Source organism: Drosophila innubila, chromosome X (assembly GCF_004354385.1).
Source record: "Drosophila innubila isolate TH190305 chromosome X, UK_Dinn_1.0, whole genome shotgun sequence".
Taxonomy (NCBI): Eukaryota; Metazoa; Arthropoda; class Insecta; order Diptera; family Drosophilidae; genus Drosophila; species Drosophila innubila.
In genome coordinates this window covers 6,759,200-6,786,014 of record NC_047626.1, presented here as the reverse complement: position 1 = coordinate 6,786,014, position 26,815 = coordinate 6,759,200, and the positions used below count along the sequence as shown (strand labels likewise).

The 26,815-nt window shown below is 34.1% G+C and overlaps 5 protein-coding genes across 8 annotated transcripts; 3 read left to right on the top strand and 2 right to left on the bottom strand.

Moving 5' to 3' along the window:
- The first annotated feature begins 1,032 nt into the window (after nucleotides 1-1,032).
- Nucleotides 1,033-6,228, top strand: LOC117793333 (microsomal glutathione S-transferase 1). 2 transcript variants are annotated; one of them, XM_034633634.1, is made up of 3 exons: nucleotides 1,033-1,203; nucleotides 4,696-4,842; nucleotides 5,816-6,227. In XM_034633634.1, the coding sequence occupies exons 2-3, from the start codon at nucleotides 4,712-4,714 to the stop codon at nucleotides 6,066-6,068; spliced, it is 384 nt and encodes a 127-aa protein (XP_034489525.1). In that variant the 5' UTR covers nucleotides 1,033-1,203; nucleotides 4,696-4,711; the 3' UTR covers nucleotides 6,069-6,227. The 2 variants fall into 2 exon arrangements, with proteins under 2 accessions (XP_034489525.1, XP_034489524.1); XM_034633633.1 differs by lacking the exon at nucleotides 1,033-1,203 and having other exon boundaries at nucleotides 4,330-4,842; nucleotides 5,816-6,228.
- A 154-nt stretch (nucleotides 6,229-6,382) lies between these two features.
- On the top strand, nucleotides 6,383-7,591 carry LOC117793332 (microsomal glutathione S-transferase 1). Of its 2 annotated transcripts, XM_034633631.1 has the most exons (4): nucleotides 6,383-6,830; nucleotides 6,905-6,940; nucleotides 7,046-7,125; nucleotides 7,207-7,591. In XM_034633631.1, exons 1-4 carry the CDS (start codon nucleotides 6,675-6,677, stop codon nucleotides 7,457-7,459), a joined length of 525 nt encoding a protein of 174 aa, XP_034489522.1. In that variant the 5' UTR covers nucleotides 6,383-6,674; the 3' UTR covers nucleotides 7,460-7,591. The 2 variants fall into 2 exon arrangements, with proteins under 2 accessions (XP_034489522.1, XP_034489523.1); XM_034633632.1 differs by lacking the exon at nucleotides 6,905-6,940 and having other exon boundaries at nucleotides 6,393-6,830.
- A 689-nt stretch (nucleotides 7,592-8,280) lies between these two features.
- LOC117793336 (cytochrome c oxidase copper chaperone) lies at nucleotides 8,281-8,912 on the bottom strand. Of its 2 annotated transcripts, none has more exons than XM_034633639.1 (3): nucleotides 8,827-8,912; nucleotides 8,571-8,756; nucleotides 8,281-8,498 (listed from the first exon to the last, which is right to left on the bottom strand). In XM_034633639.1, exons 2-3 carry the CDS (start codon nucleotides 8,726-8,728, stop codon nucleotides 8,414-8,416), a joined length of 243 nt encoding a protein of 80 aa, XP_034489530.1. In that variant the 5' UTR covers nucleotides 8,729-8,756; nucleotides 8,827-8,912; the 3' UTR covers nucleotides 8,281-8,413. The 2 variants fall into 2 exon arrangements, with proteins under 2 accessions (XP_034489530.1, XP_034489529.1); XM_034633638.1 differs by having other exon boundaries at nucleotides 8,571-8,776; nucleotides 8,827-8,898.
- A 305-nt stretch (nucleotides 8,913-9,217) lies between these two features.
- On the bottom strand, nucleotides 9,218-11,260 carry LOC117793331 (translation machinery-associated protein 16 homolog). Its single transcript, XM_034633630.1, has 3 exons — nucleotides 11,185-11,260; nucleotides 10,760-11,132; nucleotides 9,218-9,501 (listed from the first exon to the last, which is right to left on the bottom strand). The coding sequence occupies exons 1-3, from the start codon at nucleotides 11,185-11,187 to the stop codon at nucleotides 9,308-9,310; spliced, it is 570 nt and encodes a 189-aa protein (XP_034489521.1). The 5' UTR covers nucleotides 11,188-11,260; the 3' UTR covers nucleotides 9,218-9,307.
- A 343-nt stretch (nucleotides 11,261-11,603) lies between these two features.
- Nucleotides 11,604-17,207, top strand: LOC117793329 (lipoamide acyltransferase component of branched-chain alpha-keto acid dehydrogenase complex, mitochondrial). The gene is made up of 5 exons (XM_034633626.1): nucleotides 11,604-11,734; nucleotides 11,794-11,886; nucleotides 12,903-13,601; nucleotides 14,982-15,380; nucleotides 16,558-17,207. Exons 2-5 carry the CDS (start codon nucleotides 11,818-11,820, stop codon nucleotides 16,789-16,791), a joined length of 1,401 nt encoding a protein of 466 aa, XP_034489517.1. The 5' UTR covers nucleotides 11,604-11,734; nucleotides 11,794-11,817; the 3' UTR covers nucleotides 16,792-17,207.
- The last annotated feature ends 9,608 nt before the right edge of the window (nucleotides 17,208-26,815 follow it).

The window sequence follows — 26,815 nt, the reverse complement described above, 5'->3', positions numbered from 1 at the left end:
ATTTTAGAACAATTTTGCATGAAAAAGTCAATTTTTTAATAGATGTTCCTAACGATCATTTCGCAAAAAGAGTCGATATATACTTTATACGGTCGGAGTTGCCTACTTCTACCTGTTACATATATTGTCACAAACTTATCAGCCCCTTGTAGCCTTTGGATACCGGGCTAATGATGAAGTATGTACTTAATTTGTATATGGTCAGGCCGGTGATATTTCGAGGGCCGTCTGGGTCCGACGATTAGACCGTTCCAGACACTACCCAATAATCATCCGTCTAATACGTGGCCCGGTTCTATCGATGTTAGTTTCTTTAGTCATACGCATATCAAAGATTAATCCAAAGTTCAAAACTCGTTCTGCATTGTCGTCATATATGTATTGCACATACATATAGAATGTTGTAACCGTTATCATCGATCGGTCTGCCCGATATCGATATCTTTAAAAGTTCGAGTACTTTATAACTTTACTACCCCATTTTGACTTTCAGACTATGTAATCTCAGTTACAAACTACGTTTTAAATGTAATCAGAGTGTTTAATAATGCTATAAACATCATAAACTGTTCAAATAAACAATTATCGCTACGAGTAACTGTTTATAAAAAGCTTAAATTGCATAAAAGAATTGTAAATCAGAACAAATTCTAGAGCTTATGAAAGAGTATATATTTCAAAAAAACTTTTTGACGCCGATTTCGGGATTTTTAGCTAGGAATTCAAAATTTTACCAAAAGTAAGCTTAAATTATATTAAAGAAAATACTTATAAGCCATATACTACAGTCTTTTAACCACATAAGTATTATTCTTTAAAAATAAAAGATCATAAGTGAGAGATTTTATAACTGTATATAGATACACTTAAGACAAAACAAAGCAAGTCTAGTCATATTATCTCCGAAAGGCCCCAATATGATAGAAATAAACACCTCGTTGTCGGTTATTGACACTCAACATGCTTATCGTGTCTATATTGTATTATATATACATCAATATTTATAATAAACACAGTGTAAAGTTCGGACTCTGAAGTTTAGTCTCATTTGACATGGATCGACGGGCAGTTTAATTAAAGAATTCAAGTTGGGAAACCGATTAGTAACCATGTATAATCAAATGAATCGAAGATTGAAAAGATGATATATGTATCTGGACTTTGTACAGGAAAATACGAAATGGAATTTCATGCGTAATTTAGGTGAGTCGTCATTATTTATGGTTTTTTTCCCCCTTTTTTTTTTGTTCTTTATTTTTATTTATTTTTTACTGTCTGACGCTATCGGTATAGATGTACTGTACCCAGTCCGTAGTTCTATAGATTTCCAATTGTTGTTCTGATAAGCAAGTTAAATAAGTATGTAATCATTTTGTACCATTTGTTGTGCTAAAAGCTTTCTATGAGGCCTGCAATTATCGTAATGCTGAATGGGCATTTAAGTCGTCTGTTTAAAACACTCTTATCGCACATCTGCACATATTGTAGATCTTCAGAAGAATCGCTTGTCGAGCACTTGAGCTGGGTATGGATATAATTATCAGAATTTACTACATGTGTACATAAAAACGTTGGCTACAACTCTCCAGTTACCAGAGTCTGTTCATTCACCCGTCTCATGAAAGGCATATATCTCCAATGTAGATTGTACAAATCCCTAGCTTAACACTTGAGCTAATAAACTTGCCCGTAAATTTCCAAGATATATAGTACGCAAAATCTGGTACCGAATTACGAATATTTTTTAAGGAATTTCAATATAGTGGAGAAAGAAACTAAGAATCAAATTTTAAATTAGGAAGTTGAGCTAAGAAGAATATTCTGAGTACAAAAACTAAAAAAAAAATATGGGAAGATAAAAATTAGGAAAGACCAAATTTAGGAATATTGTTATTAGGAAATAAAAATTAGGAATAATGTTAATAGGTCTTACATCGCGACTCAAATCATACGTCGAACACAAATATAAGATTTTATGGAATTTTTAGACCCTATTGATTTTATGACAAATGGTTGGAGAAAGTGCTAGGTCTTTTTTTAAGTTTTAAAGCAAAAATCAAAAATATTTTTGATATTGACTTTTCCTAATCTTTGGCTTCCCAATTTTCATATCCAAATTTTCGTATTCTGAGTAACATTTTTCAAGTTTCATAAAGGGAATCGTTAAATCTATGTTTAACTTAAAATCTTATAGAGCTTTTTTAATCCTTAAAGCTTGAAATATCTTTACAAATATCACTTGAGCTTTCAAGAGTTCTTAATTTAAAGGGTACGAGTTGTGTAAAACTCAAGTTACGAGATGCCGATCTATATTTATAAGTATCTTTTGTTAAATATAGTTTTTTAGGTTAATACAACAAGAATACCATCATAAAAATCACTTGAGCTTTGGAGGGATCTGAATTTCTAGGGTATAAGGGATATTAATAACTAGGCAATATGCTGTGTAGAACCTAAGTTATTTGCTTTTATGTGCTTAGAATCCACAAGAGACTTTGCTCAGCAATTGCAGTCCACCTGTTGGAACTTGACAATCCTTAATCATTTCACAAGATGTTTTTATCGTTTTACATGCCCCTCTCTCTCTCGCTCTGATATTCTGTGAGTGTGTGCGCGTCGTTTAAAAGTTAAACGGAATTCGTCATAAAGCAGACCACAAGAGAAACAACCAGCAACAAAAACAACAACAAAAAAGGCCAGACACTTGGACTTTGAACGCTCTACGTGTCGCCGCCGGCGTCGGCGACGTCTGCGTGGCTAATGACGACGACGCAGCTGCGACTGCGACGCCAGCGTCAGGCATTGTTGTTGTTGTTGTTGCTGCTGCAAAGAATTGAGAAAATTCGATGAGCGAGCAGCGCAAGTTTCATTTTGGTGGGCAGCAAAAACACAAGATAAAAAAAGGAGAGAACAAAATTAAAACTCTTTTGCGCTTTGACTAAATTTAGACAAGTTGTTTAAAGGCGGCCAAAGACCAACTCTTGGCATACGTCATCGCGCATACAGTTAGTCAAGAAAGTGCTTTGACAAAATAAAGAAGAGCACATGCAAATTGTTTTTTTTATATTTATATTATATTTATAAAAATAATTAGGTTAAGTAAAAATTATTTTTCTTTATTTTAACTTGTTCTAAGAATTATAAGAGAAATTTTATTAATTTATTGTCAAAACACTTGTTTGACTCACTGTATGGGTGGGTACAGTTTGACATGCCACACGCGTTCGAGGCAAACAAACGCATTGATGCCGCCTTTAAATCTCGTCCAAAGCAGATTAACTTGAGTGCAAATGTACTGGCAGACACACATACGTACATACATACATACACACATATATGGTTTCATACACACGCACATACAAAGTCCAAAGCAGACGGCGAATTGCTTTTTGCATTTCATTGTTGTCTGGGGCGAGCTTTATTTTTTTTCGGTTCTCTTTAATGACAAACTGTAAGCTAAGCTGGCGTTAAGAGTATGCACTGATAGTTATAGAACTATACACACACACCCACACATGCACGCTAGCTAGCGCTGGGAATTTGTCGACAAGATTGAACTTTGAGATTCCAGTCTGTTCTTTGATTCTGTCTCTCTCGCTCTTTTGATCTTTCGCTCACACTGTGCCTGTGTGCATGTGTGTATGTGTATCTGTGAAGTGCTTCCGCTGGCTTTGGAATTTTTTATTTGATTTTTTGTCTATTATAATAATCTATTACTTTTTATACAAACAAAATATATGCGCAAATTTTCTTAGCATTCTAATAAAATTTATGTATTTTGTTTTTGTCTTTTGTTGTTTGCTAAAAACGCAACCTTGATCTTTTATTTTTGGATGTGCCTAATTATGCGAATTCTACAAATGTACTATATACATACATATGCTCATATGTTTTTGTGTATAGTATTGAATTGCACTGATAAATAAGCAAAAATGCGATACGTTGAAACAAATCCATTGCACGCAGTAAAAAGAGAAATTAAAAGTCAATTGTTGATAACAATGAATATGCGATCAAATGTCAAAAGCACAGCTGTCTTAGAGTGACCATAACTGTTATATGAAATAAATTACTGGAAATTCCAATTAGGACTGGAAATTACTGAAAATTGAAATTAAATTTTGTTTTATTTGGAATTTTGCATGTGGGACGAAAGCTGTCTTAGGTTCAATTATTATATTATTATTGTATTATAATTACATAGCATATTTTCGAACTGAAAGTTGAAAATAAATCTTATTTTTCGTAAATGAATTTTTGTATTTCTTTTAAATTATATACCATATGGATTGGTAGTCATTTACAAAAAAACAAAAGAAATACAATTACAATTATATCAAATTATTCTAATACAATAACAATGTCCATATGGGAATATTTTGCAAAATAGCAAAAATTTGCATGTAAGCTTAAGAAAGAACTAAGAGTATGAATAATTTAAGTCAATTTTTCGATTGAAGGACATAAATAATAAAGTATTATACCAGGTCAGGTATGTGATTAGTATGGAAATCCTGGGAGCACCAGCAGCTGTTATAATAGTACGGTGATGTGGCCATAACTTGAATGCCTCTATCGAGTATCCGACTTGTAGTAAGACATTAACAACGGGACAATGAACATGTCTGTGCCTGCATCGGAGCCTTTGTTGAGCAAATCAAATTCGGTATTTTGTTGTTATTTATTCTGGAGCAGTGTCCTTATACTGAAGATGCTGTGCATGTCCTTGTTAACGGCACGTCAGCGAATGAAAACCAAAACGTTTGCCAATCCGGAGGATCTACGAATGGGACGTACGCCGGAGGTGCGTTTTAATGATGCCAATGTGGAACGGATGCGTCGGTAAGTGGATCCTATTCTCAGTGCTCTTAGTATTAGTAAGAAATTCGACAAGTTTCGTCAAGTTGGCAAACGCATAGGTCAGAAACATGGTTACCACACTTTAAAAAATATGTTGCTTTACTTTTTACGGAAAAAAAATATGAATTTTTGTACAAAGTGTACCAAATAATAGTTTTTTTTTCTATTCTCAATTTAAAATATTAAATAAGTTTTCGTTGAATTAAATATAATTTTCGTTTATTTTGCATGAAAATTGGAAAATAACATTTTTTGCTATAACTTTTTTTTGTCATAACTTTGTCAAATTTAAAACGATTTCCATGCGGAATGTCAATTATATTATTATTTTGCCTCTATTTTCATACTGCATCAAAATTGGAAAATTCAACTTTTTTCCATCACTGTCTATTTTTCAAACTGCTATAACTTTATCAAAATTTAACCGATTTCCATGCGGAATGTCAATTTTATTATTATTTTGCCTCTATTTTCATTCTGCATCAAAATTGGAAAATTCAATTTTTTTCCATCACTGTCTATTTTTTAAACTGTCATAACTTTGTCAAAATTTAACCGATTTCTTTGCGCAATGGCAATTTTATCATTGTTTGGCCTCTTTTTTGATTCAGAATCAAAATTGAAAATTGCTTTTTTTTTGTCCATCACCTTCCATTTTTACCATACTCTGCCCTTGACAATTTTTCGAAAACTGTCATTTTTATCATTATTTTTTTAATCTATTATTACTCTGCATCATTATTAAAAAATGCCATTTTTTTGCATCACTAACTGTTTTGGAAAAAAATGAAGTTTGAAAAAAAACTAGATATTTGTAATTCAATGTATTATTTGCTGACACAAATTAGCTTTCAACAAAACTCTCTCACTCTCCCTCCCACTCACTGCTTGCCGTTTAAAACAGCGCTCTCATCTCATTCTCACTCTCTTTTTGTTTGACTCTCTTTGCTTGCAGCGCTCATCGGAACGATCTGGAGAACGTGCTGCCCTTTCTGCTAATGTCCCTGGCATATGTGGCCAGTGGCCCCCACCCCCTGACCGCCAAGCTGCTCCTTCGCATCGGAGCCACTGCACGACTGCTCCACACGATTGTTTATGCCTGTGTGCCGTTGCCACAGCCGGCGAGAATTCTCAGCTTCTTTATAACCTTTGGCATTGTGGGCTTTGAGGCTGTTTATGTGATTATTCGTTTTATTAAGTACATTTAAACGAGTAGCGGTAGGGGGAGTTTTAATGAGTCGTTTTTTACGTTACATTCAGTGTTGCCAACTACATTAACATTGGAAAATAGCTAGAAAAAGCTGGGAGGCCAGATGAAAAGTTGTTAAGATTTTAGGTTGATTTAATACGCTGTACACATTATAAATTTGCAAAGGAAGCAAATCTGATGATATAAAGCATATATTTTCTAGTTCAGTTTTAAAAATCTAGTCGATTTAGACCTGTTCGTCTGTCAGTCCATTTATATGTATACCATGATTTCAAAATATTCAAAATATTTTGGTACATTTTCAGTAGTATTTTTAACTTTAAAAAAATATGTGGAATTCCCGCCACAATTTTGTCCCACGATTGCCATTCGAAAAACTTCAGATCTGGCGTTGAAAAGCTGAGTTGGCAACACTGATTACGCTACGTTTTATGTTCGCCTAGTTACCTAGTCTCCTAGCCATCATTTTTGGAACCTGTTTGGCCAGTCGTTGTGGATGTTGTTTGTGTATGTTGTTTTTAAATGATACGAGCTGTTTTGGAACAACGTCAATCACTCACCAAACTTCGCTTTAAACGCACGGAATACAGCAAATTAATAAAACATGTCGAATAATAATAACAATACTGATATGGCTACCAAGGATCTGCTCACATTGGATAATCCCGTCTTTTGTTGCTATTTGTTTTGGGCCACAGTGTTGGTGGTCAAAATGTTGCTCATGTCTTTGCTAACGGCATTGCAGCGTTTCCGTTACAAGGTAAGTTTTCTATTACAATTTGAACTCGAATCGTAAATGTTTCAGAGTCCACATTCATTCCACACATTCCACAGCTGCTGGGCCTTATGCCATTGGGTCTGCGGCGCAAGGTAAAAACGCCAACTAAAAAAAATACAACTCAAAATTGCACTTTGCACTCATCAAGTTGCTATAATTGTGCTTGTTAAATTTATAATTATTATTATTTTTAACAGATATTTCCCAATGAGGAGGATCTCTTTTTTAAGAACATTGAAGTGCAGTTTGATGATCCACATGTGGAACGTGTGCGCAGGTACAGAGTCCACAGACTGAAATGAGCTGCATACAACATGTTTTGACTCCTCTCTCTCTCTCTATCTCTCTTTCTCTTTAGAGCGCATCGCAATGACATGGAAAACATTTTGCCATACTTCATTATGGCTTTAATATATGTGTGCACAAATCCCAATCCCTTGGTTGCCTGCAATTTGTTCCGCGTCGCCGCCGTCGCCCGCATTGTCCATACGCTCGTCTATGCCTTGTATCCAGTGCCACAACCGTCGCGGATTATCGCATTTGCCACCATGATGCTTATTACGTTCTACATGGCTGCTGTGGTGGCCTTGCGTACGCTAAGTTTCATTTAAATTTTGTATTTGTATTTTGTAGTTTAAATAATGGCGCTTAAAGCGTCGCACTTGCTTCAGGGCTGCACAATCAATATTACGATCACAATAAAAATACAAATAAAAGCAATGCAGAAGCAATTGTACTATTAATATGGGTATTCCTTAACAAAAAAGTTCGATTTATGATAAATTTTGATTCACAGCATACAAAATGTGCAGTGTGACCAGAAAAAAGCAAAATCTAGTCACAAAGGTATAAAATAATCTGTTCAGAGGCCGATTTTTATTAGATTATAATTTGAGTATGTTATGTTTGGCCGTTCACTTTGATAATAATATTTGGTGATTTGTTAAAATTCTTAAATGTTTCTGCATTTCAATTGTTATTAGTTAAATTACTATTTATGTGATGCAGATAAATTACAATAGATGTTGCAGATGGATATTGGAGCTAAGAAAGGGTTATAGAAATAAAGCTGAAGCACGAAAATAGTATAAATAAGACAGACATAGGAAGGAGCTGATTATGTTTTGAATTGCAAGCCTTATATATAATTCAATAGTTTTTAAAAAATCTTAGTAAAATTTCTGTCACATTTTCTATTATTGTTATTCGCGCCTTTTTTTTAAATTCACGAAATTAAAATCTAAACAGAGTATAAGATGAATTGTTCTTCACTCTGATTAAGATTTGCTTAAATATAATCCAAATCTAATCATAATTCGTTTCAGGAATACCCCTAAGGACATTACAGATTTGATGACTGGTGATGCCACCTTGTACTTCTCACACACCATGGCCTGTATGCTGTTACAATAGTAAACAAAGCAAAAACAAGTTGTCGTTTAACAATTTTGGTTTATGGTTTCAATTAAATTAACTATAATTAGCATGAGATATAACAACCGAAGAAGCAAAAAAAAAGGGATTTATATTAAGGATTTATAATAATTATTAATTATTCGGCATCTCTAGATTTTAAAGCCAGCATCTCGCATGCACTGTTTATGCGCTTCAATGAGCTTTGTGCAATTTTCCTCGCCGTTCTCCACAATGCTGCAAATGTTGTCAAATTTGAAGAGTCATTAAATGTTGCGTCACTTTGGTTTTATTTTTGTTTCCACTTACCATTGGTCACGTGCACGTTTTGTTTCGGGACAAGCGCAGCAAGCTTTGCACTTGGGTTTCTCACCGGCGGCCGCTGCGTCCGTCACTTTGGCTGCGGCGGTTGCGGGAACTGCGGCGGTTTCCACAACTCCGACTGCTTTGGATGAATCGCTGCCCATTTTAGGTTTGTTTGTATTGAATCAGCAACTAACCCAGTTAAAACAACACTGTTGACCGTTTAGATATTCACTATTTTTGTTTATGTAATAAAACTTACCAGTTTCAAAATATATATGGGAAATATTTCACCACAATTGTATTTATCGGCACACGGATAAAGAATTCAAGTTCACACACACACACACATCTATATGAGTAACAGCTGTTTGCTCGCTTATCGATAGTCAGCGTTGCATCGCACGTGTTCTATGATATCGGAATGCAAGCAATTAGGGTATTCCTGAAACATAACCCGACTAGATATTGATTACATTTTGCTTTTAATTTATTTATTGTAGAGAACGTTTCGTGCATTTACAGTTTTGATATATATTCTATGCAAAATCATAATTAAATCTAAATTAAAATGTGGCAATATGGTTATTCCGTTAATTGCTTAAATATTATTCAAATTTCATCATAATATATTTCAAAAAACTCTCTTAATATTTAGTTTACGCCTAATTTATGAAAAAACTTTTGTTGACAAACTTTAAACAGTTGTGCAAATATCGATAAGTGTTATATGGAATTAATTCTTAGGCCGTTTCCATTTGATCTCCGCTTGCTTTGCTGCTCGTCGTTGCCTCAGTTTGAGTTGCTGTTGCCTGTTTCAGCCGCTGCAACATGTTGTATGACACCAAATCCAGCTTTAAATGTTGCACACTCAATGCGCTGCCATCCCAATCGAAGAGCATTTTGAATTTGGCGGCATCGCAGAGATTCAACAATTCTGTTGGCGGAAGTAATTAAAATAATATTTTAAATTGGTATACACATATATAAGAAGTGTTGAGGTAAAAGGTTATACTTCAGATGTTAAGGTGTCATTTTATAATAATTATGAGATTAAAGTAAGTACCTTGATCCGGAAGATTAATATTTTTGAGCGAATTTTACAAAATTTGAATGCAGAATAAATTTAGAGGCCAAACCATGACCAAAGTGACATTTCGATTGAAAATCGGGTCATTTTTGTTCAAGTTATGACAGTTCGAAGTTGCTCAAGCCTCTGACCTAGCAACTTTACAAGTCAAATTTTTCTTGATTTTGACATAATTTTGCACAAAAAAATGAAAGGTCTCAGAATCAAATTTAAAGTGTTCTTTTATACTAATTACGATATAAGAAGTTGATTAAAAGTGAAAACTTGAGATTTAAAATTTAAAATTTTTGAAATTTCAAAGGGGGGACCCTTAGCATCAAAATCGAGTCTTGGTCGAAAATAATAAAATTTTCTAAATGAATTAAATTTGAATACAGATTAAATAGAGAGGCCAAACCATGATCAAAATGACATTCTGCTTGAAAATCGGTTCAGTTTTGGCAAAGTTATGACGGTTCAAAGTTGCTCAAGCCTCTGACCTAGCAACTTTACAAGTCAAATTTTTTCTCCGATTTGACATGATTTTTTACAAAAAAATGAAAGGTCTCAGAATCAAATTTAAAGTGTTCTTTTATACTAATTACGATATAAGGAGTTGATTAAAAGTGAAAACTTGAGATTTAAAATTTTGAATTTTCGAAATTTCAAAGGGGGGACCCTTAGCATCAAAATCGAGTCTTGGTCGGAAATAATTAAATTTTCTAAATGAATTAAATTTGAATACAGATTGAATTTAGAAACCAAACCATGATCAAAGTGACATTCCGATTGAAAATCGGGTAATTTTTGTTCAAGTTATGACAGTTGGAAGTTGGTCAACTCTTTGACCTAGCCACTTTACCACAACCGTACCGGTACGAGCGCTTCGGTTTTCGATTCTTGTTATAGCATTAGTTTCGATTACGGTTTTAGTTTTGATACTAAAAAACAAACGGTTAGTTTCAGTTAACGGTTTCGATACCGGTTACGGTGTTATTCCCTGATTTTTTTGATCAAAAATAATGTTTATCGGTAAAGAAAATAGTAAAAATCATTAATCATAAAAATTTAGAAAGAACAATGTAAAATTATGTATCGATGTATCAATATTTTATTAACAACTCACCCATGCCACCACTTTGATACTCGTTGCGTTCCCTTTCCAGCGTTATTTTGATAACATCCTGTCGTGCCGCATGCTGATTAGCCCGATGTTTGCCTATCGATTGTTTGAGTGCAATTTGCTCGAGTTCCTCATCGAAACGCTGCAGATAGAGTGCAATCAAATCCTCAAATTCCTGCGGACTCAGCGGCGTTGTGCGTCCCTCTTCGATTTGTCCGAGAAACCAGCTCAATTTCTCTCCCATTATATTACTTTTGATGGCATGTCCCATGCGCACTTTGTGTTTGTTGTTTTGACGTCGCGCCTTTTTGCCTAGCGCCTTTGTCTTTCGGCTGTTGGGATGCTTGCATTTCTCTAGCTCCTTGCGCAAGTTTGTCTGCCAATTAAAATGTGTAAATAAATAAATCAAAGTAAATTTAGCGACTTACCATTTTGACGACCACGCTGTTTTTGTTTCTGTTTTTCAAACAGCTGTTGTCCGCTATCGATATTGTACTGGTTGCAGCGTTGCCATTTTAGCAATTTTATTGCTAGATCTAGCACTCTTTGTTGTGATTCGCAATTTTACAATATGAATTAGCTACTACAATTTTTTCTTTTTATTGCTAGATTTTGAATTTGTATAACTACAAAAGCTAGAAAATTGAATGAAATGCTATGAGAAAATTTAATTTAGCAATTTTAGCCCACAATATTCTGGCAGCACTGACTGGTTGTTGTTTTTTTTATGCAACAGATGGCGCCAAGCAGTTGTTGGCTGCTATCGATATTGTGCCTTCTGCTATATCGATATTGTAAATGGCATGTTTTTTGCTTGCATTTGCAACAGATGGCGCCAAAACGATCCGAAACAGCTGTCTAATGCAAAACAAACTGAATTTGCTTAGAACGCGGCCACAATTACACTAGATAAGGTCGATCGTTTTGGGGCCGTGTTGAGTGTTGAGTTTTGAACGCATTTCGCAGCATTTTGAAAAGGTATTTAATTGAGTATGTTATTCTGATTTATGTTAAACCAAAATTGCGCGCATTTGCAGGGGCAACACACACACACAAATACAATGGCAATGGCAACGCATTTGCTACGAAATGGCAGCACATTTTGGCTGCGTCGCTCAAGGCCAAGCGCTGTAAGTAATTGTTATTAATTGACTTTGTAATTTAGCTAAGAAACAATGTCGAAACAAACATTAAGAAAGTTACAGCAAAACAGCAAACGTTGCTTTGAGTTCGTTCGTTTGATTTGTGATGTTCTTATGTAATCAAATTCGCACAACAAGTGTGTGTGTGCGAGCGAGCGCGCAGTAGCAGCTGCTTCAACATGCAACAGGTGTGACAGAGCCAGAGCGAGCTGAGTGCTGTTGCCGCAAGAGGGCGCGTGTTTTTTTCGATTTACCATATTTACCAAGTTTATAAGGCAGCTAAAACAGATTTCAGTTGTCTAGACTTTAAATTTATATATTTTAGTTTTGGATTACTTATAGCGGCCACTTAATTACGTTATAAATCAGTTCGATTCCATTTTAGGTGTCTGAAGCTGCCGTATAAGCTTGGTAATTGGAATTTGAATTCAAAAACTGAAATCAGGGACTGTGATCATTATAAGTTATATTCTCAAAATTAGTTGGTGTTGATTATATTTAAATTGTTTACGTTTGTCTTGAATGAGAATTATTAGTTATAGTTAATTTAATAATACTGAGACCGTAATCTTTATTTTTGAAAAAATAGAAAAGTCAAAAGTTATGATTATTAATAATAAAGAAATAATAATAATTTTATGAGTATTATTTTTTTTTTTTTTGCTCAAAAATAATCTTAAGTAAAATTGGATAATGAGATTTATTATTTGCTATAAAATTAATCATGAGTAAAATAATAAAAATCAAAAATAATGATTATGCTGTAATTTTTATAATAAAACATGATGATTACAGTCCCTGATCATTAATAATTTCTATTTTTATTTTGCTCAAAACAGTAAAGATTTTGGTGTGAACCATTTTTTTCTAGGCTTATTATAAGAGGGCGCTCTTTTTAGACCCCGTACTTAAAAAAAGTACAGGGGTCTATTGGGTTTTTTTTTATAAAAAAAGAGAAAATAATGTTTCATGGTTCCCAATTAAAATTAATGTTTTTTTTTTAGCTGGCGCGTTGCCTGCATTTAACGACCTGCCTGGACAAAAAGGTGTCCTTCAATCTGAGCGACATTGGCGAGGGCATTCGTGAGGTAACGGTCAAGGAATGGTTCGTCAAAGTCGGCGACACCGTCGAACAATTCGATAATCTCTGCGAGGTGCAATCGGACAAGGCTTCGGTGACGATCACCAGTCGCTATGATGGCAAGATCACCCAGATCTTTCATAGCATTGATGAGCTGGCGTTGGTGGGAAAACCATTGCTCGAATTCGAAGTTGCCGATGAGGAAGGCGATGATGAGGATACTTCTTCCTCATCATCTTCTTCTTCGTCCAGCGAAAGCGATGTGGAGTCGGTGAAGACAGCTGGTGGAGCAGCTATTGATAGCGTCACTGGTGGACGTCTTATCACACCTGCCACGCCCGCTGTGCGTCGTCTGGCCAAGGAGCATAAATTGGATTTGGCTCAGGTGCCGCCAACGGGCAAAAATGGACGTGTCCTCAAGGGTGATGTGCTGGAGTATTTGGGTCAAGTGCCTGCCGGCACAAATGTGCCACATCCCAGCACCTTGGCCAAGTCGGCGACTCCAGCAGCAGCTGCTCCAGCTGCTCCTCTAGCTGCTCCTCCAATCCCCAAGGCCGCTGATCGCGTCGAGGCGCTCAAGGGTGTGAGGAAGTCAATGCTCAAGTCGATGACCGAGTCGCTGGTAAGTTTCCTTATACATATCTATTTAGGTGCATCGATTTTTTCGAAAAAAAATGGTAACCTATATTCGTCATCTACGGTAAATTCTAATATGTTTTTACCAAGAAACTATAGTTTTAAAATCAATTCCAAGTTCCCGCTTTTTGAGTTGAAAATTTTTGAGTTTTTAGTATTTAGTATTAGTATTTTTGTCTATGTATTTGAAAGTCCTGGTCCTAGCACGAGTTTTGATACCAATCTTGTCAGAATCGGACTAAAAATACTTAAGATATGGTAATAATTCATGCGAAAAATATCAAAAAAACACGTTTTTCAACTTAAAAAGAACATTGGTAAAAACATCTTAAAATTTACCGTAGATTACGACCTTGGGTTACCATTTGTCCATTTTATTTTGCCCATACAAATCTATGCACTCTAATATTTGCAAAAAATTATCGTATCTTAAAAAAATCCAAAAAAGCTTATCCAACATTTTCGTCACTGGTTTCTAAAATCTTGCATTTAGTTGTAAATTGCTTGCATATTCTTAAAGCCTTCTGTTTATTCTCAGCTTAAGTTTTTTTTTTTAGAAAAAAGAAAACAAAAAATCAATTTTATAGGTCAACTTTAAAACTAAAGCTTTAACTCATGTCTCGAATTATATATACTACAGTGCGTATCTGTTTTTAAAATTTCATTCCGATCGGTTAGTAAACTCGGAATTTATTTAAGAAACAAATTTACGCAGCGTCGAATCAAAGTACAGGGTCTATGACAGTCGGGCTTGCTCGACTGTGTTATCTCTTCTAATTTATGCTTTCTCGAAAAATTATTTCTAATATAATTCTAATACTTTTCTTGGGAAAGAAAGAAAAATTTGCATAAAAAGGTTTATTTTGAAAAAATATAGCATATGATAATTTCCGAAAAATATGAAATAATATAAAATAGGAGTTATTACAATAACAATGGTCTAAAATTGATATGTTTGCTTTGTATGGGGAACTGTCAACACTTGCTCAATAAATTCGCACATAGAAGATATAGTAACGTAAAGTTGTCTATTTTTTCGGTATAATCTTCCACATAAAATAGAAGACAACAATAATATGTCTGTACTGCTCTTTTCTGTAGCTAATTTAATCAAGAAATACTTTAATGACAATCAACAATCATTATTTTTGAGGTAAACAAAAAATTATAAAATAATGATTTATGATCAGGAATAATTATTCCTTGAGTTTTTTTTTGCTTAAAATTAACACACATATTGTTATTTAAGTTTTACAAACTTTAAACTTGCTTAAAAATAAAGATTATTGTTTAAGCTTTAAAGTATAACTTAAAATTAATCAATATTTCATACTTGCAATTTTTTGTTGTTCTTTTATTTCCTTAGAAAATTCCCCACTTTGCGTACAGCGATGAGATCGACATGTCCAATCTGATGAAGTTCCGTGCCCAATTGCAATCTGCTGCCCAGGAACAGGGTGTTCCCAAGCTAACCTTTATGCCGTTCTGCATTAAGGCCGCCAGCATAGCTTTGACCAAGTATCCGATTGTCAACAGCTCGTTGGATTTGGCCAGTGAGTCGCTGATCTACAAGGGAGCACACAACATCAGTGTGGCGATCGATACACCTCAGGGTCTCGTAGTGCCAAACATTAAGAACTGTCAGGCCAAGAATATCATTCAAATAGCCAAGGATTTGAATGCGCTCGTGGAACGTGGACGCACCGGCTCCTTGACGCCTTCGGATTTCGCTGATGGCACTTTCTCACTGTCCAACATTGGTGTTGTAAGTGTTTTTGAAAATCTAAAGAGAAAAGTTTATACCCTTGCAGAATAATTGTAGATTTTTGAAAAAGTTTTTATGTTAAGCAACATTTAGTAATAATTTCCCCAAAAAGACAAGTTTTTTTTAATTTAAAGTCGCTTTCCATGACTTAAGTATATATTTATTTTCTGCCGTCTTGCTCTATTTTTTAAAAATATGCTTTTAATTTCGGCTTTTTCTTATTTGTGCCTTCCCCATTTGTTTTTCTCTAATATTAAAATTTCATATAATATTCATTATTTTTTTATTTTTAAATTCTATAATTACTAATTTTGTTTTCATAATTTTTCTTTTTAAATTTGGATATAAACATAACTTTTAAATCTTAACTTATTTTTCGAGATTTTAAATAATATACTCTAGATTTCGGATTTCTTCATTATTCGGGCCTGTTCCGGTATTTACTTTCGACAAAATTTGTCGGAAGTGAAAATCCTTAACCTGTTCTAATTTCATTTGGGAAAGATTTTGCGTATTGGATTCCCCCTGATTTGGTATTAATGGTCTGATAATGTAAAAAAAGATAATTTTTAAGTACCATAAATGCAACGTCAGAAAATACATTTTATGAAATCCTATAAAAGTGAAAGTGAAACCCGGAGCAGGCCTGATTGCCTTTCCCAATTTTTTTTATAATTTAATTTTTGAGCAAAATAATTCCTATTTTAGTTTTCTCCATTTTTTTTATTCTCAATTGCATGCTTACTAGTTATGTTTTTCCCACTTTCGTTACCATATCGATGTTCATGTGACAAAATTCTTATACAAAATCGTATAATTTTAAAAAAACTTTAATCATCACTTAAAAAATAAGTAAAAGTGTAAATTGTATTCAGTTTTTTAATTTGGCTTTTCCTTACTTTTTCCTTCAAAATTTTTTTCAAATTAAATTTTTTTTATCAACATTAATCCTAGTTCTGTTTTCCAGAGTTTTAAATCCAAATAACATGATTAATAGTTTGATTTTCACAATTTTTGTTGTCAAAATTTATGTATTCTTCGTAGTATTTATTGAAATTCTTCTAGGTAATCTTTAGATTAAACTCTGCAAGGGCATAACAAATATTATAATAAAATAAAATTAATATTTAATGATATGATTAATAATTTGCCTTTCTTCCTTTTCCTCCCTTTCCAGGTGGGCGGAACTTACACGCATCCTTGCATCATGGCGCCTCAGGTGGCGATCGGGGCCATGGGAAGGACCAAGGCCGTGCCACGTTTCAATGATCGGGACGAGGTGATCAAGGCGTATGTGATGCATGTCAGTTGGTCAGCTGATCATCGTGTCATCGATGGTGTAACCATGGCCAGTTTCTCGAATGTCTGGAAACAACATTTGGAGCAACCGGCGCTTTTTATGCTCCATTGAGGCTAAAATACCAAGTGGCCAAATATAGATCAGTACGGTTAAGGCTGCTTCTCTTGCATTTATTTACAACAAGGATTTTTCCACACTTCTATTTTCACCCCTTTTTTCCCTTTTTCCCCCCTCTTTTAAAGTGGCCCGCCATGTGACGCACTTTTCCCAAAACTCTCCCAGAATGTGCATTTATAGCAGGTGCGGCTCTAGCTGGCGCCTTTCTAGCTTTAAGCTTAGCGCATATGGTTGGCCAACTTACCTCTCCAACCACCCTCCCCAAAATTTATTAGCATTTTTGTTGCATTTGTCAATTGAAATTTTTTATCAATTATTATTTTTTTTCGTGTAGTTTTTTATGCTACTTACAGTTGAACTGTATTTTGTAATATATTTAAATAAAATATACATTTTATGTAATCTTGTTGTATACGGCTGTCAAATAAACATTCAATGATTTAAACAAAAGCTCCTTTTTTCCAAAACTTGAAACTATAATTAAAGCTTATTAGAATTTGACACCTATTAACGGAGCTGAGAGCAAAGAGAGAGAGAGAGAGTGAGAGATAGTTAGAGAGAGAGAGATACATAAAGAAAGAGATAATATATAGCTCTGTCTCAAAGTTGATTGATTAAAATGAACTTTAAGAAATTTTACTAGCAGTTTAACTTTAATCGAAGTTTTATAATAAGATTAAGCTGAGCTATTAGTTCAATAAGTTAATTAATTAAAATTGTATTAATTGACGGACATGAGTGAAACGTAAAAGCTGGCTCTAAAAAACTTTTCCATCAGATTTACTTTTTAGATTTTTTATTTGAATATAATCCAGAGTATAATTATCTCATGGTATTCTGTTATGTTATTAGTTTATATACATTATATATAGCTAAGTTAGTTAACAGAAAGTGAGCAGAGATTTAGCTTGAATTTATTTATTAGAGTGAGTTTAAAAAAACTTTAGACTTTACTACTCAGTTTTCCAAAATTCACATATTATAAAATTAGCATAGCATACTTTTTAGCATAGCAAGGATTTAGCTGAGCTTTCAGACTGTAAAGCTCTTGTTTGCTGTGAAAACGAGCTTAAGCTAACGTTAAAGCTCTGGCTTCTTCTATAAATATACCGTTATGCAGATGTGAAGGTTATACATACACATACATGTATATCTATATGGACTCATGTACATTTTGTTGCTAATGAATACAAATTCATTTAGCTTTAGCTTTATTTCAACTTTGGCTCTATTAACTCAATTTTAACGGCAAATTTGACTAACGGCAAAACAACAACAACATCAACAACAACGACGACAACAACAAAAAGGAAGCCGCAATTGCCTTAAGCCACATGTATGCACGCACACACACGCATAACCATTGCTACATATACACAGATACACACGCATACATGGACAGATTGGAACGCACGTGGCTGGCAGCTGACATGCGCTGTATTTAACAGCAGCGTCCAACAAGTGCGGCATGGAAATGGTATTTGATGGCATGGAATAATGGCGCGTACGGCATTTCATTTCCAGTCTGCCAGCGAACGAGCGAACGGCCATTGCAGGCGTATAGGAATTTCAACACACACCACCACCCAAAAAACACCACAGAATTTCACCAAGCAGAAATTCACCAAAATGCCAGCAGAGCAGCCGCAGCCCGCGTCCTGGATGTTTATTAGTCACACAGTAAACAGTTACACCACGGACAGCGTGCAGCAAAGACGTTTTTTGACAAACAACTAACGCCAGGTGGAGCCACAGCTGCATTTTGAAGCAAAAAACGCTGACCGTGGAGAGCAAAAAAGAAAACAAATAGCAAACACTTCAACTCTTTGAGCAACTCAAACAATAAACAGTAATTAACTGGGCGTAATTTTCGAGTGTTTTATTGAGTGCTTTTTTTTTGTATGTGTGCGTGTGCCGCGTGTTTTAATATTTTGCACTCAGAGCGAAAATGCAGCGCAACAATTGTAAAACAAAATGTTGACGCATTAAACAACAATAAAAACAACAACAACAAAGAGGAGAGCAACTATAACTAAGCGACAAGAGAGAGTGCGAGTAAGTAGTAAATTTAACCATGCATGTGTGTGTGTGTGTTTGTCTTGTATATGTACAGTGGCTCACAGCTTATTTGATCCAATACATTTTTGGCCATGTTTTTGCTTAAGTTTAAATATTAAATTTAAGAATTTGCAATTAAAATTTACTTATAACTTATGCCTATTAAATAGGGAAATTAATGTGAAATTTGTTATATTTAAGAGCAGTGGGTCAAATAAACTGGCAGCCACTGTATGTATATGTATCCTATCAAATGATTGCCTTTGTGGTCTTGTATATGTGTGTATACTACGACTAAACAACAACAACAGTAAGAGCAGCCTTAGTATCGACACATACAGTATGTCAAGTAATTATTGTGACAAAGCAAAAATACAAATTTTAATTTATTTATTATAGTTACTTATGCTTCTAAGCACTAATTACAAAAAAAAGAAATAATATGATCCTTTGAGCCAAAATTAATTAAAAGTAAATAACTATATTTTATTTTAAAAGTAATAGGGATATTATTTTTTAAATTTTTACACAGCAACTTTAGTATCGTCACAAATAGTATGTCAAGTTATTGTTTTGACATTGAGCCAAAATTTATTTAAAATAAATATATATATATATTATATTTTAATTTATTTTAGAAATAAAAAAGATTTACCAATATTTTTCTTATACCACAGCAGCTTAGTATAGTTACATACAGAATGTCTAGTATTTATTTTGACAAGGGAAAAAAATTGCACATTTTTTTTCGGAGCTTTATATTGTTTTCTTTATTTTATTTTAGTTGCGTAGAACTGGTAAAAAAGAAAAAAAAATATGCAGATCAATTTTTAAAATAAAAAGAAAATATCAACATTTTTTTCTTAGTCCAAACAATTTCTTGACATACTGTACATTGCTCTTGTTGTTGTTGTTATTGTCTTTGCTGCTGCTGCTGCTGCTTAACGATTTTTCCAGTGACCTTGTTGCGTACGCGGTCGCCCGCTGCGTATACATACATACATACATACATACATATGTAGTGTGTGGCATGTGAGTGTGTGTGTGTGAATGAGAGTAAATCGTTCATTTGTGTGTGCTTCATTTCATTGTTACTGTAGCTGCTGCTGCTTAGCCTTGCCAAAGTCACCTCAGCTTTATCTCACCTCCCACCTCACCTGCGCTGTATTTATATGTATTTTTGGACAGCTTTGGGAGTCGCAGCTGTCGCCGCAGCGGCATACGATGATTTTCTTTTCTCTTTTTTTTTCGTAGCACACTTTTGAGCGTATTTAAAGCTTGTGTGTGTGTGTGTGTGTGTGTGTGTGTGCGCTTCTGTGTGTTTGTATTTGCTTTGTGTTTGCGTTTGCGTTTGCCTTTGTTTTTGCTTGTGTTTTCTGGCTGCCTTTGCTGTTGTTATACAAAATTCCAATGAATTTTGAATGCAGCATATAATGTTTGGTAGCCACGCTCATAACATTAATTGAATTTGCTCATCACATTTTGCGCTGCTTTGCTTCTGCCATTACTCTGCCTATGTGTGTGCGTGTGTGTATGTGCGTGTGTGTATGCGTGTGTTTGTGTGTTTGATAAGCAGCAGCGTTGCTAAAAATTTTTTGGCCTTGATGATGTGACTGCTAAATTTCTTTTCTGTTCTTCTTTTATAATTTTTTTTTTATTTGATTTCTTTTGGTCTTTTCTGGCACTCTTTGCTTGCTTTGCTCTATGCTTTTGACCATCATCATATATAAAGCATAACGCAATGCAATTGCCGAGCCTTTTATCGATTTTATGCCACAACTGGGCACGTGCGAAACAACAACAACAACAACAAGTCATTCACACCACTCTAAGAGTCTCGGGACTTCTCGACATGCCTGAAGACACATAGAATACATGTACATACACATACATACGCAAATATCTCAATATATATTACATATATTAGCACCAGTGTTGCCAGAATTTCAAGGACTAAAATATCTAATTTGATATCAAATTATACAAATTTGTACATCTAAAAAAAACTGAAAATGATCAAAATTGCGAAAAGAGTAATGCTATAGTATAAATCAAAATATTTATCTTGTATACAGTTCTTGTTTTATGCCTAGGTTAGCATTTCAAATAATAATCTTTATGTTTGTTATTATTAATGTTTTTTATTTATTTTCTTTTTTTTAATATAATATTATCTTTTATTTATGTTGTTTAGATCCAAAATACACGCATTTTTATAGCGACACAGTTTTTTTTTTAATCTCTGCTTAAAATTTAAATGTGTCCGTAACATTTTTCTAACTGAAAAATATAATTTAGCCGTAATAGAATATTACATCCTCAGTAAAATATTGCAATACCTCACTTAATCATTTTTTTTTTGCCTTTAATACATATTAGACAGTACATAGATAAATTTACTTAAGTTTATTAAAGTTATCAGACAATCTATACAATATCTCATAGCTATTAAAAAGCTTAAATGACAAAACTGATGCATTCATATGTAAAACGAGTCACACAACGTCAAATTAATTGAAAAACGCAACGCCCCAGAGACATTGCTCCAAACACTCGAGTTGGTAAGTAAGTGGCCCAGGCGGAACATGAAGCATTCCTTTTCCACTTCCACATGACACGTCTTAAAGCAGCTTGAGGTTGCGGTTGATTTAACGTTGCATACTTTTGTGCTGCACTTAAGCCGCTAACAGACAGACAGACTCACAGACAGACAGACGGACAGAGTGACAAAGGAATGCTAAGAGACTGTGGAAACGGCACTTGATAAGACTACGAAAGAATGTGCATATTCTTCAATTGAAGAATACAGCTTATACATACATATAAGCGAGTAGAAAACACTTTCTTATATTTTATATACTGTATGGAATGCTTTCAAATACATACAAAGCTTTTTGTTTGAGCTACTTTTGCTGAAGTTGTTAGGGTGACCAGATATATATTTTTATTTTCTATGATTTATAGTGATATAGCATATTCCAAAATATAGCTATACTATGCAAAATATTTTGTTAGTCTTCTACTCCACATAGTATTAGTCAGAATTATAAAATACTTTTGATGAAGTTATTAGGGTGACCGTATCTATTTATTATCCATGATTTTAAGTTCTAAAACTCATTCTTAAATATAGCTTTACTATGTGAAATATCTTGTTATTAAATGTTCCTTCCCATTGTGCCTTACTTATTTTAGGGTGACCAGTCATATATCATCTTATGCCAAGTTTTAAATATTTAATGGTGTGTTTTGATATATTCCGATATAATTGTAACTTATTCCGATTAAGGTGACCGTATTTTTGATGTTTTCTAATATGAAGCAAACACTCTTTGATCTTTCTTATTTTTTTAAAGTTTACAAAAGCACAAAGTGAAGATACTTTAGTTGTGTTAGGGTATACTGCAGTCGTTTCAAACTGCAGTCACGCTCTGTTTCCTTGTTTCCCTGTCGCAATTGTCGCATTCTTTTGGCTCGTCTTCTTTATGCGCAGTTGCTTGCATTTGAGTTTTATTATTATGCTTATTGTGACATATTTCCCTTTTTACTCACAGTTTCCTCTCTGTCTCTATGGTGAAACAAGGATTTGTCAGACTGTTGTTATGCTTGCAATTGCTTTGCTTCTATTCTGCTTCTTCTTAGTCTTCTGTTACTTTTTGTTTTCCTGTTTTGTTTTTGTTTTGTGTGCCATCATTCATTGATTCTTAACTATGACAACTTATACAATAATCATCATAAGTATCTTTAGAACTTTGTCAAGTGGAAACATTTGTACAGATGTAATTCAGCAACGAAAGATTTACAACAGTGCTTTTAGTCTACTTTAATCATTCTAAAAAGGAATTTTACTGAAATATAATATGAATAAATAAATATAATATAAATATAAATAAGTAATTTCAATATAATTTTAAAAAGGCTGAAGAATCTTGAAATTTTTTTTTTTTTTTTAATTTAACGGTTAGTTTTAATTTGAGCTTTATTTTTATGAAACTATAAACATATGAAAGATACATTAATGGTGTATATTTTTTACATTCTTTATATTTATGACTGTTTTCCAAACCCAGTTTTCCAACTATTCTAATTGGTCACATTTTAAAATATATTTTCTTATTTTTTCTTTATATTGAAAGGCATCCGTTCATCCAAAATAATTTCCAAATTTGAGTATTTAGTCTAGAAGCTCATTAGCATTTAGATTTTGAGCACTATCCTTATTTAATAGCTCTCTCTACTCTGATTAATTTTCCTTTTTTTTTTTTTTTAAATTTTTCCAGAATTCGAGCAAGATTTTAGAATTTTTTTTTTTTAATATTATATAGATTTAAATATTTGTTTTTATCTGTATGGATATTTATGTAGTACACCGATCGCAATCATACTCATGGTCTTTATATAGCGTACTTTGAGGAGTTACTCCTTTTATATTTAAAACTTTGTCAACTGCTGGATCCATATCAATCGATAGCTTTAACTTATTTCATCATCTGATGCTGAAAACACTGCGTTCTGTCGCAGACACATTCAATTGCGTGGGGTTTTGTATTGAATTTCACTGGCTTTGTGGATGATTTCATGGGGAAACGCGCAGAAGATTTTTGTTTTCGGTTAATGACAGTTTTCTTTGGCTTGTTTGCTATTTTTAACGTTCCACAAAGAGTGCGAAGAGAAGAGAGGGGGGACAATTGCTGGCTGCTGTCTCTGATGTCATAGTGCCAAAGCACTTCAACTGCGTTGGCGTCCAGTCCATATAAAAACTCAGAGCCAGAGATGGAGATGGAGATGAGAAACCATTAAATGAAATTGACGGCTACAAATAATTCCCAACTCTCTCTCTCTCTCTCTCTCTCTCTCTGTCCCTCTTTTTTAATTCCCAAGCGTTGGCGAATGCAGCTGCATTAAGCGGGGGAGTAAAGAGAGAGGAAAGGATAAGGAATGTGCAGCCTTGACACGATTAGCCATGACATGTGCCACATTTTGTGGCTGCAACTGGACCACAGAGCATACTTACTTTAGCCTTGTGCCACACAACATAAAAAAACTTTTAGCATTAATGAAAATTGTCAGCTTGAAGGCTAACACGCAATTTCCACACACCCCCCCACCCCCTTGAACAACCCCTACACTCTGTAAATATATGTACATATGTATGTACCTACTCGTTGAAAAATGTTGTTTTGACTTGAGCTTTCAACATCTGCTATTAGTTGTCCTTGAGACTGTCATAAGCTTGTCAAGTGTTATCAAGGACTCATCTCTCTCTCTCTCTCTCTCTCTCTCTCTCTCTCTCTTTATATCTGCAAATCGAGCAAAATGAACTTACTGTCATGCCATCAACAAAGTCATGCTCTTAGTCACATTACTGAGCTTTCTCAGTTGCGGCATTTGCATTCCATTTTCACTTGACAGTCTTTATTTTAATTTCCATTTTTTTGTCCGACGCCCCAAGGGCTACACAGGGTTATGGCTACGTGACTTTGTCTGTACACGTGTAATATCATCCGTTATTATAAACGTCGGAGCAACTAAATTTGATGACAATATTCCAATGCAGTTCAAGTTTTTGATATTAATATCGATGCTAAGGGTCCCCCCTTTGAAATTTTGAAAATTGAAAATTTTAAATCTTAGGTTTTCACTTATAATCAATTCCTTATATCGTAATTAGTATAAAACAACACTTTAAACTTGATTCTGAGACCTTTCATTTTTCTGTAAAAAATCATGTCAAATCTGACAAAAATTTTGACTTGTAAAGTGCTAGATACAAGGTCTGACCAAAGTCAAACCGTCATAACTTTGTCAAACCTGGACCGATTCTCAAGCGGAATGTCATTTTGATCTTGGTTTGACCTCTTAATTCATTCTGCATTTAAATTTATTTAATTTTGTAAAAAAAATTATTTTCCTCTAGATCATGGGTTCGATGCTAATGGTCCCCCCTTTGAAATTTTGAAAATTTAAAATTTTAAATCTCAAGTTTTTACTTTTAATCGATTCCTTATATCGTAATTAGTATAAAACAACACTTTAAACTTGATTCTGAGACCTTTCATTTTTCTGTAAAAAATCATGTCAAATCGGACAAAAATTTTGACTTGTAAAGTTGCTAGGTCAAAAATTTCGACCAACTTCAAACTTTCATAACTTTGGCAAAACTGAACCAAATTTCAAGTAGAATGTCATTTTGATCTTGGTTTAACCTCAAAATTCATTCTGCATTCAAATTTAATTAATTTTGTAAAAAAAATTATTTTCCTCTAGATCATGGGTTCGATGCTAAGGGTCCCCCCTTTGGAATTTTGAAAATTTAAAATTTAAAATCTCAAGTTTTTACATTTAATCGACTCCTTATATAGTAATTAGAACAAAACAACACTTTAAATTTGATTCTGAGACCTTTAACTTTTCTGTAAAAAATCATGTCAAATCTGACAAAAATTTTGGCTTGTAAAGTTGCTAGGGCATAAATCAGACCAAATTCAAACTTTCATAACTTTGTCAAAACTGAACCGAATTTCAGGGCTCTATTAAGTTTTATATGTATATATTTTTTTAATTTAATTTGTATTTATTGATTCGAACAAAGATACGTTTACTGGGCATCCAAAAGTCGAGCACTTGCATTGTAGCGTTTTTCTTTTTTTGCATTTGCAGTTTATTTTTGATTTTTCCAGTTACCACGAGACTCGCGCGAGTGACGTCAATGCGATTGGCAATTTGCAATTTGCGCTTTTTAAAGAGTTTTACCATCGACAATTTGTGCTTTTCCTTTTTATTTTACCTCGTCCTTCCATTTGCTTTACACATTGTCACGAGCATCCAGCTAAGAGCAGTACCAATCCCAGTCCCAGTCCTTGTCATGTCATGCGGTGTCCTGTCCAGTCCTGTCCAGTCCTGTGCTGGGCAAGGTCATTAGCAGGCCACTGACTTGATTTTACTGGTCCTAAGAGACTGATTGGCTTTGCAGGTCGTTGATTTATTGCCTTTTACTCGATTCGACTCGCTTGACTTGCTTTTTAAATCTGAAAAGCAAATTCATTGCATTTTTTATGACCTTGCGGATTTTTAAAGAGACCGATGGGGGCAAAAGCAGCGATGACCTTTCCATTAAATTAAAATCGTCCATGAAAGCAAATTTATTAGCTGCTTAATGCAATTTTCAATAGACTATGTCAATTTAGAGGCGAAGAGATTTAATTTATAAAAAACATCTATAAAATTCTATTTTATTAATTTTTACTAAAGTTTTTAAATAACTATGGTTCTATGCTCTAAAATACATTCTACAGAAAATGAGTTTCAACTCTATCTATAAGAAAATCTGTTCAGTTAGGAAGAACAGAACTCATAATAGGATGCAATCTTTAAAAAAACTTTCTGTGTTTCCTAGTTAAAGTTACTAAAGTAGAAGTAAATATGGCAAAGTGAATGAAAGATTTCTGAGAAAGAATTTATTCAACATATCGATTACTAAAGGTTTAACTACATAGAATGAATGGTTTCCGGAATTTGCGATTACTCGGAATTTCCGAGAAAATATCTTAAGAATTTTGCCATTGGAGCAGGTTCAAGAGAAAGCCTTGGGTTTTAAATACCAATGTAGAGTAGTGCACTTAGTTTTAAATACAGAGAGAAATAAATAGAGAAATTGTTTGTGGGAAATTTGCTTACGGCACTTTGTGCATATTTGTGTGTGTTGTGGCCTGCTTTGTGTCAGGTAGATTGGAATAGAATTCGACAAGGAGTGCAAATAGCAAAACAAGGGAGAGAAAGGATGCAATTGGCCCAAATGGGAGAAGCCTGTTGGGGCTGAAATTGAATTTAGAGCCTGGTGTAAAGCAGCTTTGTGTGTGTGTGTGTGTCAGTGTGTGTGTTTAAAGCATAACTCGATTATCAGGCAAGACTAATGGCACCACGCTCTTATCTGCCCCCTGTCTGTCTCCCTTACTCTCTT